The sequence below is a fragment of the Triticum dicoccoides genome, chromosome 2A, assembly GCF_002162155.2.
Source record: "Triticum dicoccoides isolate Atlit2015 ecotype Zavitan chromosome 2A, WEW_v2.0, whole genome shotgun sequence".
Taxonomy (NCBI): domain Eukaryota; kingdom Viridiplantae; phylum Streptophyta; class Magnoliopsida; order Poales; family Poaceae; genus Triticum; species Triticum dicoccoides.
The window spans coordinates 89,642,906-89,658,630 of NC_041382.1; the positions used below are offsets into that span (position 1 = coordinate 89,642,906).

General features: G+C 45.0%; 2 protein-coding genes across 2 annotated transcripts; both read right to left on the reverse strand.

Annotated features, from left to right (window-relative positions):
• Positions 1-5,633: 5,633 nt before the first annotated feature.
• LOC119357676 (protein trichome birefringence-like 11) lies at positions 5,634-7,235 on the reverse strand. The gene is made up of 4 exons (XM_037624543.1): positions 6,760-7,235; positions 6,274-6,666; positions 6,041-6,199; positions 5,634-5,958 (listed from the first exon to the last, which is right to left on the reverse strand). The coding sequence occupies exons 1-4, from the start codon at positions 7,233-7,235 to the stop codon at positions 5,634-5,636; spliced, it is 1,353 nt and encodes a 450-aa protein (XP_037480440.1).
• A 973-nt stretch (positions 7,236-8,208) lies between these two features.
• LOC119353515 (TVP38/TMEM64 family membrane protein slr0305-like) lies at positions 8,209-13,570 on the reverse strand. Its single transcript, XM_037620135.1, has 9 exons — positions 13,371-13,570; positions 11,877-11,938; positions 11,496-11,550; positions 11,277-11,375; positions 10,841-10,927; positions 10,248-10,364; positions 9,735-9,827; positions 8,798-8,828; positions 8,209-8,593 (listed from the first exon to the last, which is right to left on the reverse strand). The coding sequence occupies exons 1-9, from the start codon at positions 13,464-13,466 to the stop codon at positions 8,418-8,420; spliced, it is 816 nt and encodes a 271-aa protein (XP_037476032.1). The 5' UTR covers positions 13,467-13,570; the 3' UTR covers positions 8,209-8,417.
• Between the last annotated feature and the right edge of the window lie 2,155 nt (positions 13,571-15,725).

Below are 15,725 nucleotides of genomic sequence, written 5' to 3' on the forward strand. Positions count from 1 at the left end.
CTATGTATACCCATATACCCTAAAAACTTCAGGGAACAGAATAGATCGGGACTTCCGTCGCCAGAAGCCTCCGTAGCCACTGAAAACCAATCTAGACCCGTTCCGGCACCCTGCGGAGGGGGGAATCCCTTTCCGGTGGCCATCTTCATCATCCCGGCGCTCTCCATGACGAGGAGGAAGTAGTTCACCCTCGAGGCTGAGGGTATGTACCAGTAGCTATGTGTTTGATCTCTCTCTTTCTCGTGTTCTTGAGGTGATACGATCTTGATGTATCGCGAGCTTTGCTATTATAGTTGGATCTTATGATGTTTCTCCCCCTCTACTCTCTTGTAATGGATTGAGTTTTCCCTTTGAAGTTATCTTATCGGATTGAGTCTTTAAGGATTTGAGAATACTTGATGTATGTCTTGTGTGGGATACCCGTGGTGACAATGGGGTATTCTATTGATCCATTTGACGTATGTTTTGGTGATCAACTTGCGGGTTCCACCCATGAACCTATGCATAGGGGTTGGCACATGTTTTCGTCTTGACTCTATGGTAGAAACTTTGGGGCACTCTTTGAAGTACTTTGTGTTGGTTTGAATAGATGAATCTGAGATTGTGTGATGCATATCGTATAATCATACCCACGGATACTTGAGGTGACATTGGAGTATCTAGGTGACATTAGGGTTTTGGTTGATTTGTGTCTTAAGGTGTTATTCTAGTACGAACTCTATGATAGATTGAACGGAAAGAATAGCTTCGTGTTATTTTACTACGGACTCTTGAATAGATAGATCAGAAAGGATAACTTTGAGGTGGTTTCGTACCCTACCATAATCTCTTCGTTTGTTCTTCTCTATTAGTGACTTTGGAATGACTCTTTGTTGCATGTTGAGAGATAGTTATATGATCCAATTATGTTATTATTGTTGAGAGAACTTGCACTAGTGAAAGTATGAACCCTAGGCCTTGTTTCAACGCATTGTAATATCGTTTACGCTCACTTTTACCATTAGTTACCTTGCTGTTTTTATATTTTCAGATTGCAAAAACCTTTATCTATCATCCATATTGCACTTGTATCACCATCTCTTCGCCGAACTAGTGCACCTATACAATTTACCATTGTATTGGGTGTGTTGGAGACACAAGAGACTCTTTGTTATTTGGTTGCAGGGTTGCTTGAGAGAGACCATCTTCATCCTACGCCTCCCACGGATTGATAAACCTTAGGTCATCCACTTGAGGAAAGTTTGCCACTGTCCTACAAACCTCTGCAGTTGGAGGCCCAACAACGTCTACAAGAGGAAGGTTGTGTAGTAGACATCATCGGTGGCTGCGAAGACCCATGCACCGTCGTCACCGTCAGCCGCTTGGACCCGGGCGGCTGCAGTAGCGAGGGTTGCGTCGCCGCCATGCCACGTAGAGGTATGCCTCCGGGCGGGCTGCTGTCGTAGCTGCCCCTGCGTTGTTGTGGCGGCGACTGGATCGGGAGAGTAGGCTAGGGAATCGAGGGTGAAGGCTACGTCGGGAAGAGGTGGGCATCGATGTGATTATGATTCTGTGCGGGAATGAGATGCGGCTGAAATGTACGGTTAATTGCAAAACGGGAACCTTATTCTTCTTTTTACCGCCTGGGCCGTGTATGGCAGTGAATCCTATATAAAAAGGAAATGTCTCAACTTCCCTCTGATTGATTGATGATTGCATTTTATTTGACATGGATCTGTTGGGGCTACACATAAGTGCGCGAAGGATTTGATTTTTTATAATGGGAAGGAGAAAATCTAGGGGTGGTGGGAGGAAATAAAACCGGATGAAAATAAAACCGGAGTACCAGGTTACCAACTGCTCCATTAGGAGTAGAGATGCCTTGTGCTTGCCAGCATCACAATAAAAAATAAGAAGTTTCAAGTCAAGTGAAAACAATGATATGCCAATGTTCAAGTTCAAAAGCATGAAAATGTAGTTGGCAAGTAGAAATTACCTGGTCATCCTCACTAGTCAAGTTGACATTGGTTAACCGTTACCACATCTCCGTGGGTAATTACACTACTAGGTGTCAGGATGGGCAAGTTTTAATGACCATGGGAAATTTGTTGGGTCAAATACCATACCCACCAGTTAATACCAGGATGTGGATGACATAGCATTACCTGTACCAGTTATCCACCTTACCCATGAAGGCCTTATATGTACGCCTTAAAATCCGTAGACACTAGGTAATTCCCGCACATACCCACCCAAATATGTACCCATCTTGGCCATTTCGCCTGAAAGCCCACAAAAAAACTAACATGGACACAACACATACCCTAAAAAGCCTTATTCATTGTTTATTGTGTTGAAATAATGTTTTTCGACTGAAATAGCCACGATTAACCTCTAGCATGTGTGATGCACTCTCTCCCCTATCGCGCACCATCGCAAGATGACGATTTGTAACTGTGTGTGCGATAGGAATTTTCAACCGTGGCGATGACCCAATCCATACTAGTGTTCATAGATTCTCAAAATAAACTGATGAACTTCAAATAATGCCTAATCATGCAATGCATATGAATAGCATGTTCACATCCTAAATTAGGAGAATTGGCATGTCACATAGATGCATGATAATACAAAATCTACTGATGGAAAAATCTATTGCCACATTGATCAATGAGCTCATTCCGAAAACACTTGATTAATTAGTACTTTGTGGCCTAAGCTAGCCGGCGATCGGACTTGACCATTCAGCTCGAGCCACGAGTACCAGAATATGATTAACATATTAATTTTGATGTGTCCAATCATTGCAATTGAAAATCCATGTGCAATGGTTTTTTCGTGCGAGTACAACATTATTCTCACAATGAGTCAAAAACATGACAAATATTACATCATTCCAAACACAACCGTGCATCTCATTGCGCATAAAATGCTTGATAAAATCTGTCACATCATATGCAAATTTTGAGACATTTTTTATATACGAAGTGATTGCCCGCCTTTAACTGAGGCCCTTACGGTGTTATAACTAAGAGTCTGCCTAGGTAACAAATGAAAGTGAAAGGTTTCATACAAGATCAAACGAGGCCAGACATAGCGACGCAACACATGGGGCAGTATAACCAACATTTGAGACATATGTTCGTAATCATTGCAATGTGGTACATGTGTGTATACGTCAAAAACACACGAACTTGCAGCATGTTGACACACAACATATGCATACAGCATAAAAAAATACAAGTAACTACTCCCTTTGTTCCATAATTCTTTTTTTAGACGACCATCCATAATTCTTCTTGTGGTTTTAGTTCGAGAACCAACATTTTTTCACATCGTTTTCACTCATGGGGGGGTCACCAGAACCCTCCCATCGCTAGATCTAGAGAGCCTGGGGAGTCTGCCATCTTCCCCGACCTCGAGCACGTAGAGGATTTGGTTTGACCTCCAACTCGATTGCCATTGTGACACCCTGAGGCCATCCATGGAAGCACGGTAGAGGAAGGGCGTCAGATGAGGAGGGAGGGAGACATCAGAGGGGATAAGATCCCATCCAGGGAGAGAAACATCACGGAAGTTTGTTTCTCCACGAAAGAGACTAAGGGAAGTGCTCTACGGAGCATGTGAATGCTCGGAGAAGATGCTTGCTCGAGCTATCGGGTGACGATTTGTTTTCCTTGTTTATATATTTTACAACCAAAATCAGGTCTTAAAATTAGCATTCATAAAAGTGAGTTGTTCTACATTAGAGAGGCCAATGAGATGACAGACGATTACCTTGACTTGTTTGAGTGTGCGCAAGGCCAATTCCGATTACTATTTGGTAATTCCAATTCATTATCAATGTCTCACTAATGTGGAGTGGAAACATGTAGAGGTGTCTTAGAGAAACGGTTGAGCAGTTGGAAAGACAAGTTCCTCTCTGTTGGAGGATAATTGGTCTTAATCAATTATGTTCTCATTAATATGGTTCTCTATATGCTTTATTTTTTTTCAACTCCCAAAAAAAGGTCTTGCGAAGGTTGGATTATTTTAGATCCAGATCCTTTTGGCAAGGAGACAATGAAAATAAAAGGTACTGCTTGGCCAAATGGAGTGTGGTTTGTAGGCCAAAAGACTAAGATGGCCTTACATTCACGACATGCGGGTCAGGAATGATGTCTTACTTACTGAGGATGGTGTTTGGCAAACCCTATTGCGCAATAAGTATCTAGCCCAGAAGTCTATGTCTCACGCCTATTGAAAACCCGGTGACTCGCACTTTTGAGATAGTCTAATGGCGGTAAAAAATATGTTTTCTGCTTTTGATCCTTTGCGATAAAAGACGGGTCAGAGATCCATTTCTGGAGGACAACTGGCTAGGCAATGCGAGCCTCCAAAAACAATATTCAGCTTTATATCACATTGTTCGCGATAAGAATGACACTCTTGCACATGTGCTCAATTCATCCTCGTCGGATATTTTTTCGGACGGGATTTGATTGGCCTCCGTATTATGTCATGGAAAAATCTTTTATCCTGATTAGATTAATCTAATACAAGGATGAAATGTGTTTCGCTGGAACCTCACTACATATGGGCCATTCACAGTCTACCATCGCTCACACGTTTAGAGGTCCCAGTAATAATAACAAGAAAAATTAAAAGTCGAAAATTCCACTAAAGGTTAAAATCTCTGTGTAGTATCTTCGGAGGGGAGTTGTATTAACCAAAGATAACATCATTGTTGCAATTGGCAAGGAAAGAAGAAGTGTAGCATTTGTACTCACGACTAGACAATCAAGCACCACTTTTTCCAGTTCAAGTTTGCGCGCCAGACATCCAAATAGCGTTCAATCTTTATCCATGCACAAGTGTTGCCAATATTTTTTATCACTCGTTGGACGGTACTTCAAATAGATTCGAATGCTAATAAGAGTGAGAGTGTATGCCTTATTATGGTCAATTTGCCTATGTAGAAATGATTTGGTTTTTAGTGACAAAAGCTCTTCTCTTTTGATATTATTTTTTCATATTTATGGTCTACGCTACACCGAACGAAGAACCAATTGTTGTTCACGACGGTGTGTAAACCAATGAGATTTTTACCCAGTATGGAGCATAATCACTGGAGCATATTTTATTCTTTATTTTATTTTTTGTCTTCTTTCGAGAAAAAAATGTTGAACCAAAACTCTTTTAGGAAATCAAAAAATCCACACTACCTTCTTCGAAATCAATAAACTGTTGGGCGAAGGATGTGTGATGATGAACGCATGTAGGGAGGTGGTGGCGTCGACGGCAGGTCTGGCTACGTCGATGCATTAGTACCTGCTCTAAAGATGAATTGGTGGACCACTGTTGCGACGGCCTCTGCAGCGCGCGTATACGGTGCACACTGAAAATACGCTGGACCAGTGTGTGACCCAGACCCGGCAGTTCGGCTTGGTTGAGGTCTCCCACTTTAGATGTTGGGCTTTGGTGTAAGGTGTGAGTATGCAGCCCCGATAATATGCCAATGGTGGATAGGAGTAACAACGGATGTTGCCAATGGTGGCTTCAAACTTATTAATGTATTACTTTGTAAATTGTAGGTGAATAATTACTCCTTTTCGGAAAGAAACAAAAAATCCAAATGCGAAGTAGATGTACGTACACGTCAGTCAAGAGAACGTCTAAGAAAGCCTGGCGAGAACCATGGCGTAGAGGAGCTCGTTCCACGCGTCGGGCACACCCGGCAGGCACCAGTGGCTGCAGTCCTCCCTCTGCCCCACCGGCATCCTCGCCGACGGCTCCACATTGTACACCGCCGGGTGGCCGTCCCTCCTGTGCGCCGTCATCTGCGTCACGTTCATCACACGCAGACGCAGGTCCCTGACGACGGCCGATTCCGGTCCCCCAAACGCCGGCTGCAGCATTCCCGGCCACCGGCCCAGCGAGATTCGCGTCATGTTCAGCTCCGGCAGCGTCTCCTTGCCGCAGCTCCCGCCATTTGTGCCCCTGCACATTAACAAGCAAATTACTTATCTGTGCAAATCATGGTTCATGGCTGAAATTCACAAGACCAACGGAGGAAACCTGCCTATTGTGCGCCGGCGAGTAGGTTCTGAACACGGCCAGGGTCTTGCTGCCGTCCACCTCCTTCTGGACCCATTCGTGCACTGTGTCCATGGCTCTCTGGTAGGCCGCCTCCACGCTCATGTCCAGCCTCAGCCTCTTGCCTTCCTGGAAGTAGCAATGCCTGGCACAGCAAGGTCAAGCCATGGAACCCGAGCAAACATTTCAAGCTATATCCATAAAATTAAATATGCATACAGCTGCTGGAGCCGGTCGTGGTTCCACCAGTGGCCGGAGTTGAAGACGAGCACGTCGGCGCCCTTCCACAGGTGCGCCCTGGAGTCCATGGCGCGGAGCTGGAGCGTGGAGCGGACGTGCCTGGGCGCGCGGCGGGGGCGGCCGCCGCGCCGGACCAGGTACGGCGACCGGTAGTGCTCCACCGTGAGGTTGTGGCGGAGGAACCGGAAGGAGAGGAAGCCCTTGTGCTTGGTGATGGGGCTCCCGTGCTCCTCGCGCACCGAGGCCCCGGCGTCGGCGACGGCCGAGGAGAGCATGCAGAGCATCGACTCCCACTGGTTGCGCCCGATGGAGTCGCCGACGAACACCAGCCGGCGGTTCCGGAGCACCTCCAGCAGCTTCTCGGCGTCGAACCTGCAAGTGATCGACGAGCAATGTGTGTTAATTAACAGATCAAAAAGAGTGCAGTTCCGTCCATGACACCATGCATGCCGCCATGGTGCAGACCTCGGGAGCTCGCAGTGCCTCGGCCGCCACCTCCACCGGGCGTACCCGTCGTCCGGCCGGCCGTTCTCCCGGCACCGGAACCCCACGTCGACGAACGGGCACTCCCTCGAGTCGTAGAGAGGGGCCACGCCCGCTTCCTCGCGCACCCACTCGCCGTCGGTTAGCATGCCGTCGTGATCAGCGTCGCCGCAGTGCCCGCGGCCGTTGTCGACGGCAGCGTCTCCGTCCGTCGTCACGACGACAGCGCCGGTGCTCGCCCTCACGACCACGCTGACCTCTCCGGCGGAGAGCCTGGCGGCCCCGAAGCCCGAGGAGAGGGTGGCGGCGAGGAGCAGCGAGGCGGCGGAGAGGAGGACGCAGGCGCTCCAGAGCACGGCGTGGTCGCCGCGCCCGCCTCCTCGCGCTCGCCATCTCCATGACCATGGCGCGCTCTCCTCCCCGCTGCCGCTCGAGACTTGGCCGTGTCTGCGTGGCATGTCACGTAGTAGTGGCACGTAGTGTAGAGGATCGATCGCTTGGGTTTGATCGCTTGCTGGCGTGGAAAATCTGCTCTTGTTGTTTCTTGTGTTTTGAGAACGGTTGCTTTCCCTGAAACAAAGCGAGGAAGGAAGAGAGAACGGTTGCTTTGTTGTTCGGTTGCTCCTGGATTCAGTGGAGGAACCGACGCTGGTAGTGGAGGAAACTTGGCGGAGTGCGTTCCGGTTGCGGAGAGCCCGAAGAAGCGATGGCGGGGTGCCGTTGGAAGTATTTGCGCCGTTGCGTGTATATATACCTCGGGTTTGTGTGTCACTGCCATTCGCGTGCACATGTCAGTCAGAATAGATGAGATATACTCGTACTACGGAGTACATACCAGCCACGCCGGCAGCTAGCTCCCCTGCCCGGTCCTCACACCACGCCTTCGCCCGCGTGCGTGACGATATCGATCGCCAGGAGTCTGGCCGCTCTCATCGGCCGGCCACCCTGCACCAGGCAGAGAGCTGGTGTGGCCGCAAAGCCGTGCACATGCTCAAGCCGTGTCTTTGGCTTCCTGATTGAAAAACTATTTTCGACTGCCAAAGTGCCAAACTGCCAATCATCATGTTTCGTCGTGTTATAGTAGCCTCGTCTCGTGTTTAAGCATGAACAAGTTGGTCCAAAATCACTCAGGTTAGTCTCGCTAGTCTCCACTTCCTCACCCAACCCTGCTATCACTGTCCCTCTACATCCATTCGCACCACAATGTTCGCACCTGTATGAGCTAAATACCTCATCGGGACTAGGAGCGAGTACAACACTTTTTGGCTACTCCCTCCATTTGACGTTTTAGACAGCTGATTTTAAACTGTTTTGCAAGCTGTCTGAACTATCTAAAACATCTTATAAAAGTGAACAGAGGGAGTATTGATGATAATCAAGCTCTGGAGCTTGAACGCGTCAATATAAGAAAGTACAGCTACAATTGTGACGGCATCAACAATAAGAGTCGCAGCACGTGGATTAAAACAAAAAGGAAACAGTGTACACTGTAGTATCACCTATCAGTCAATCTCCCTCTCTTTTTCCCCCTTCCTTTTTAACCTTTTAACACCCATGTCTTCCTTAAACCAGAACTAATATAAGGAGTACAACGCTACAGATCCCACAGAATGTACATGTAAAGTTGTAAGCAACAGGTTTTACTTCTCGTGATCTTCGTTCGAGGTGTCAATCCTGATTACAAGAGGTTGATGCAGATCCGAGGGAGAGGCCGCCACCGGAAGCTGCGGGGCTCCTAGATCCGCCTCCCCATTCTCTGCCAGCGCCTTGTCCAGAGCAGATTTTGCGACTCTTGTGACGCATATAATCAAGAGAACTGCAGCATGGCACGAGGAAAATTGTCAGCATACACTTGCAATTACTAGTGTTGTGAAGTATGGCACACAGTAAAAGCATGTCAATTTTCATGGCATCAAGATTGAGCACACCAAAATGAAAATCCCATCTAACTCAGAAGACAATTTAAAATGTAAGCAGCAGTAGAGTGGCCACAAAGAATAACGGAGGAACTGGCACTTACTGGACATTGCAAAGCCAGAAATTATGAGAACCTGTGAAGAACAAAGAAGTCGTTAAAAGCTGTGTATAACAGTGGCGCCTACTTTTAAAAAAGATCGAACAACTTGAAGTGCATCAACTGTAGACGACTGCTTTTTAGTGCTACCAGGAAATACCAAGCACATTTTCCTAGCATACATATACCAATATGTCACTACAACATACTCCCTCCGTACCTAAATATAAGTCTTTTTAGAGACTCCACTATGGAAACTACATTTGGATGTATATAGACGCCTTTTAGAGTATAAGTTCACTCATTTTGCTCCATATGTAGTCTATAGTGGAATCCCTTAAAAGACTTATATTTAGGAATGGAGGGAGTACTTGTTGAAAAAAAAAGGGCAACCTGGTGCATGTAGCTCCCGCTTGCGCAGGGTCCAGGGAAGGGTCCGACCACTTTGGGTCTATAGTACGCAGCCTTTCCCTACATTTCTGTAAGAGGCTGTTTCCAGGACTTGAACCCATGACCTCATGGTCACAAGGCAGCAGCTTTACCACTGCGCCAAGGCTCCCCTTCCGCAGGGTCCAGGGAGGGAGTACTTGTTGATTGTGATAAAATTTGCATCGTTGAAAATAACTCCGGAACTTGATAGATCATGCTCATGCATGCAACTTAAGTTTTTGCAAAAGCCTGACCAAATATCAAAAGAAGCCAAATGCAAACGAAGTGTATACTACAAAATTGCTATGAATAAATTTCACTGATCTAAATTCTGCACAATAAACATCACATGGCTCATGGCCAAGCATGAATGATCGAAAAGCAACCTGGAAGAAACCCAAGCCATACAACAGAGGAAACGTCAACAATAATTATGGACTCTGTTTTCTATGACAAACATGATACCTACTTCAAAAAATAATACAGGAAAATGCTACAATACTCAATTGCTCACCCATCTGGTAGTGGAGATCTCACTCCATCCATGTGTCACATCTGATAGATCTTTTAGTGTTGTTCCCACATATACCAAGGCGAGAGTGATTGGCTGGCAAAAGAATAAATATGATTAGCAACAAAGGTCACAAACACCTGATAGTTTAAGATCAGCACTTTTAGTTAAAGGTAACAAAACATGCAAGTTAGTAGATGTTAGTATCATGTTACATGTGACCATGTTTTGTGCGGAGATATAGTAATATGCTGAATTGCTGATTAAGAAACTGTGGAATCGAACACGACTTTCTGAAAATAATTATGTCTACTCATACAACAGTGCACGAAGCAGAAAATTACACAAAGCCTGATGGTGAATGCATGGTTACAAGACAAGGTTGCTGATGGTAACAATGTGAGGTTTCATTAGGTCAACTGGCCAACCAGTCTGTGCCGGCACCCCAGCCCACAGTATTACAAGACTAAAAACATGACTAAAATTAGACAACGAAGAGAAAAACTTGAAGCATACCATCATTCCCAGCCAAGAAGCCAGCATGTATTCCACAATGCCAACAGGAGTGACAGACAACAGGTAGTTCAACATGTTAAATGGAAGTAGAGGTACAAGCCGTAGTAGCAACACGATCTGTGAACAAAAATATGAAAAGTGTAACATAATTAGGTTTATTGTGATATGCAGGAGAATTCCAATAACATATATTGAAACACGACAAGTTACAACGTAAAACAGTCACCAAAATAGCAAAATTGTAGGGTAAGAACCAGAACAAAAAAAACACATATATTGATACATGTACAAGTTAAAACTTAAAAAAAAGTCCTTGGGCATTCGTATATTGTGGGGTAAGAACCAGCACCGAAAAACCACAAAATCACATAAATTACTCCAACAAAATCATAAAATGAGACAATATGCTTTCCTTGATAATTATATGTTGGAAATCTCAGGTTTCTAGTATCACCTTTGGACATTATTCATAGCAATAGTCTTAATTTTTAAAAATTTAACAATCATGTGGAACTGAAACATTTGCAGAATATTTGGAAGTTATTGTGTTTTTCACATCACACAGCTATAACATCTAATCCGAAAGAAGTTACCTTGAAGCCAGACCTTTGGATGGCTATAGCTACTGCTTGAAACTTGGGGTAATCTTTGCATTTGGAGAGAACATACGGCCTTCCAATCTGCAAGTCATATAGAACTATAAGATATAAAACATTAAATAATGCAAAGATGCCATTAAAGATGAAACTAAGAGGCAGAAATTAAAGTTTCCGCAGACCAGGGTAGCATACCTATACGTATTGAGCTAGCCATGTGTATTTTATCATATTATCTTCTTATCCAATTACAGTTGATAAAGAAAAGGAAAATGCAACATACTATAATTTAGGTTCAACAATATATGAGAGAACATCGTCAGGAAGACAGAATTGCAGTTAATTGGCAACTGGTTCTTGAGCAGTGCATTTGTTATCTGTGACAACATGCAATTTGCGTTTAAATTATAAGAGTATTATCGTTCATTCTTACCGTTCTACCAAGCAAAAATGCAGCAGTTGCACCAATTGTTGCTCCAATAGAATCAGCAACAAACCCAACGGGCAAGCCAAATAGATAACCACCTCCAAGCTAAACAAGAAGAGAATGCACACCAATCAACCAATTAATAGTGTCAAATAAAGAGGAGAGCCTACCAAACGAAAGTTCCATCAGAAGTGACTGCTAACAGAAAATCCGATTCACGCTTACTGTGAGTATTGAGGCTGGAACAGCTAAGACCGTCAAAGGGATGTAAGCAAGGGCCCTGCAATGTACAACACAGCAATTATGAACAATATATCTCAACATATTCTTTCAAATATGAAACAGAAATTTTGATCTTGAGCAACAGCTGTGTAAACCACCCTCCTTGTTTATGCGTAAGTGTGGTGTGCGGTGTATGCCTCAAGTTCTTTCAAGGTTGTGCTGGAAAATTGGTCCACTCAAAGGATGCTAGGAAGGTGGCCACGAGTGAGTGTGAAAAATGGAATACCTAAGTAGTGAGCGTGGTAGGGAGGAGTGGAGGACATTGTATTCAGTTGAATTCACCATGCCAATACAATTATGTAACAGAGGGGAGAGATTACTTACAATACCAAAGGACCCCATGCACCCAGGTTCTCTTTGATCCAAAGAAGAAAATCCTTCAAAATCTGTTAATGTCATACCGAGACTCATCATGAATAAAATGAGAAGATTAAGCATTTGAAGCAAAACATGTATGTTGTGTGTGTTAAGGAAAAACATTAAACTGTGGCATCTAGTAGAAAGATAAACAAAGAATGAAAGAATAAGAAAAATTCTTAGAACTGTAGTCCTAGGGTAATAATATGTAAAGATCCATGGACTAACAAATATTGGAGGATATGGGATTATGGTCGAAATAAGACGCAATAAAAAAATGCTAACAGAGAAATTTTAGACACAGATTAGATTTAGTTTCAATAATTCTAGAGAAAGTGAAATCTGAAGCCTAGCACTGATACTTAATTGACAGAGATCTCAAACAATAGACGGTTTTGTTCCATAAACAAAGGCTAACATTATCAAATGGAAGTACGAAAGCCAACAGGACCATTAACCTGCATACTTTTCCTCTCAAATTACCAATCTAACTCCATATCAATATTATCAACCAACATGCCATCATATCTGATAATATGAAGACTAAGCAAACGGTTCTTTGAAAGGACAAATGTGATAGTATGAGAAAGTTCTGCCGTATTAAGTGGCCTATTAGAACTAGCATTAGAAGAATCAACTAATTAAAACATGGGGAAAAGGTATCTAAGGAAATGGTTTCGCATTGGAAATTATAATCCTGACTCTGCTTTGAAATTACGCTATGAATTCCACTATGGAAAAGGAGAACATTAAAGACTGCTATAGAAGTGTATAAACATATCAAACTACATTCTATATTGCTATTATTTGGAGAAGGATCCACTCGAATAGATTATAACAAATGGATACCAGTCTCCTTGTGAAAGGAACCCTTACAGCCCTAACATTTGCATGTAATTACCAATTCCGTCGTACAATACTTACTAGATGGGTGAACAGACAGTAACGGGTACAGATTTTTTTAGAGCCTTGATAGAACACATGTTACATCGTCAAATGCTTTGCAAAATAGTATTTACATAGATGAGATAATTTCTGCCTACAAATTATTTCACTGATTAGGTCACACTATCGTTCTATACTGGAATGCAATGAACATTCTACTCTATACAAGCCCACATTTCTAACGATCTGAACTTTTGAATGCGTGCCAGCAGCCACTGACTCCATTTGCTAGGAAACTTTCAGCCATACAACACAATGCCATACCAAAAGTTCTATTTCCGCAAAACCACCATGACGAAACTAAGGGTAATCGATGGGTGGAATACATCTAATCAGGAGCCAGGACAGAGCTACATTTCGGCAACCCAGAGGACTTCTCCCGCGCCCCACTACAGCACGCATGTCGTAAGCGTATAGATCACAAAGCAGACGCCCTAACGTCATCACATCTATTATAGCATCGGCAGCAGGGCCCGAATCAGGCCGGCGACGGGGAGGGGAGGATGAGGCGCGCACCTTCTCGACGGGGAGCGTGAAGAGCGCGACGCCGGCGGCCGTGAGCAGGGCGGCGCCGACGGCGAGGCGGAGGGCCGAGGGCCACGAGAACGCCATGGACGCGAGCAGCCTCCGCCGCCAGGGCCTGAGCCTGCAGTCCTCCCCCTCGCCGCCCTCGTCCGCGCCGTCCGCCCAGCCCCCCGCCCGCCCCCGCGCCCGCAGCCCCACCGCCGCTCCTGCCAGATTCCCCAGATCTGCCTCCCGCCCCGCCTCGGCCGCACCCCCGCCTCCCGCGCTGCCTCGACTCGCCTCGCCTCGCCCTCGCCTCCGCTCGTCCCGCCGCGTCAACTCATCCGACACCTGGTGCGCTGCGCTCGCTCGCGGGGGGTGGAGGGAGGGGATGCGGATGGGGACGGGGAGAGATCTGGGGTGAGGGCCGAGCACGCGTCCCGCGCGTTGCGTTGCGTGGCGTGGCGTGGCGTGTTGCTGCCTCGGAGCTTCGTTTTTTTTTTCTCGCTGATGGGGGAGCCGGGGGGAAAGGTGCTGTCGCTCGCACGCTTGGCTTTGCTTCCACCTACCGGCTCCGGCCTCGCCGCCCACCGCACCGACGGATGTGACGCGTGTGCGGCTGCGGCGGTGTGATCCGGCGCTCTTCTCCCCTCTCTTTTTTCGTTTTATTTCTTTTATTAATTATTACTTCGCGGGGAGGCACGGTGTGTGATCCGGTTTCGGCTGGGGAGGGCGGGACCAGACTGAATTGTCACCACTATCTACTTTTAATCCACTTTTCATCTTGTACAAACTTGCAAGCTGCACTTTCTTGGAATTTTTTCGTGCAAAGCAGCTTCTTGTCCAATTAAACCCATTAAACCCATTAGGGTATGTACAATAGTGGCATATGGATACATATGCCTCATGACAAAAAGTAGGCATCTACATTAATTTTTTCTCTCCAATGCAAGCTATCACTAGTGGGCCTCATTAAGAAATAGAAAATAAAGACTCTACTACACATGCATCTCTATTTTTCACTCCAATCTTTTCAGCTTTTGTCACCGGATCACACTTTTTCTCTTCAATCACCCGCCTCCTGAAGAGGATCCCGCTTCCCTATCCGAACCTACTTTACGTCATATCCGGTCTTATATGGCATGCGAGGCATCACCTTGAGGCTATGCATTGTACATGCCCTTAGGCCCTTTCCAGTGCTCCACGGTGGACAGATGCTAAGCATGCCACATAAGCAGAAAAATAACATAGCACAACATTTAATGAGGGGAGAGAACACTTTGGTGACCCCAGGAAGAACCAGTGCCAAGCACGAGAACCTAGGGAAACCACTTAAATGAAACAACTTGACCAATGCATGAAAGACTTTAGGTGCTAACTCATTAAATAAAGTGTGTTTAGCAACAGCAAGTAAGCACCTATGCATTGGAAAGATGAGTTGCTAAGGTATTTAATGCACTTAGCACCTTATCTAAGTATTTTTGCATTGAAAGAGGTCTTAAGGGCATGTACAATGATGCTATCTTAGGAGTGCCACGTAGGATAGATAATGAGGTGGAGGAGAGAGAACTCATAAAAAAAGGTTTGTCTTCTCTTATTTAAGAGAAGACAAGAGGTGATCTCTTAGCACAATATGTCTCACCATATTTTTAGGAATTGCTACTTATTAAAGATAAGGCTAAGAGATGATCCATTGTAGACAAAAAAAATTGTCATCTCTAAATCACATACAAGACTTAAGATAAGACTATCTTATCAACCATTGTACATGCCCTAAGAGGCCCTAGAATGGTGGCCAACCAACTATGCCATGTGGCGCATGCTGGTTGGTCACGGTGAGAAAGTTTTTTTTAGAGTTTTTTAAGTGGTAGGGACACTTCTTTGGAGAAGTTTTTCTAGTTTCTTTTTCTTTTTCCTTTTAAAATGGTTTGATGTCCACGTGACGGTGTGACACGAGAATATTTTTTAAATTTTTTGACATGATGATAAGATGCGCATAGTTTTTTCTTAAGCGGCCCGCAATGGCAGACCCCAACCACTAGTAATTAAAGAAAGATGCCGCATTTGGTTGGCATTTATTCAATATACTATGAAAAGGATCCGCTGACATGTCACAATCTAAATTATTTCGTTAGATAAACTTCTGATATATTCACCATATGTGATGGGAGTACCAGGAACACCAAAAATAACAAAAATTACATGAAGGCTTGTAAACCACCAAGCGACGACTATAAGCACTGGAGCACGCCAAAGTCACGTCACTGTCATCGCCCCTCTCTCATCGAAGCGGGGGCAAGACCTGGCATAGTAAACAGTCGGAAAGTCGTCGTGCTAAGGCTTCGCAAGACCAACACGTCAAAACAA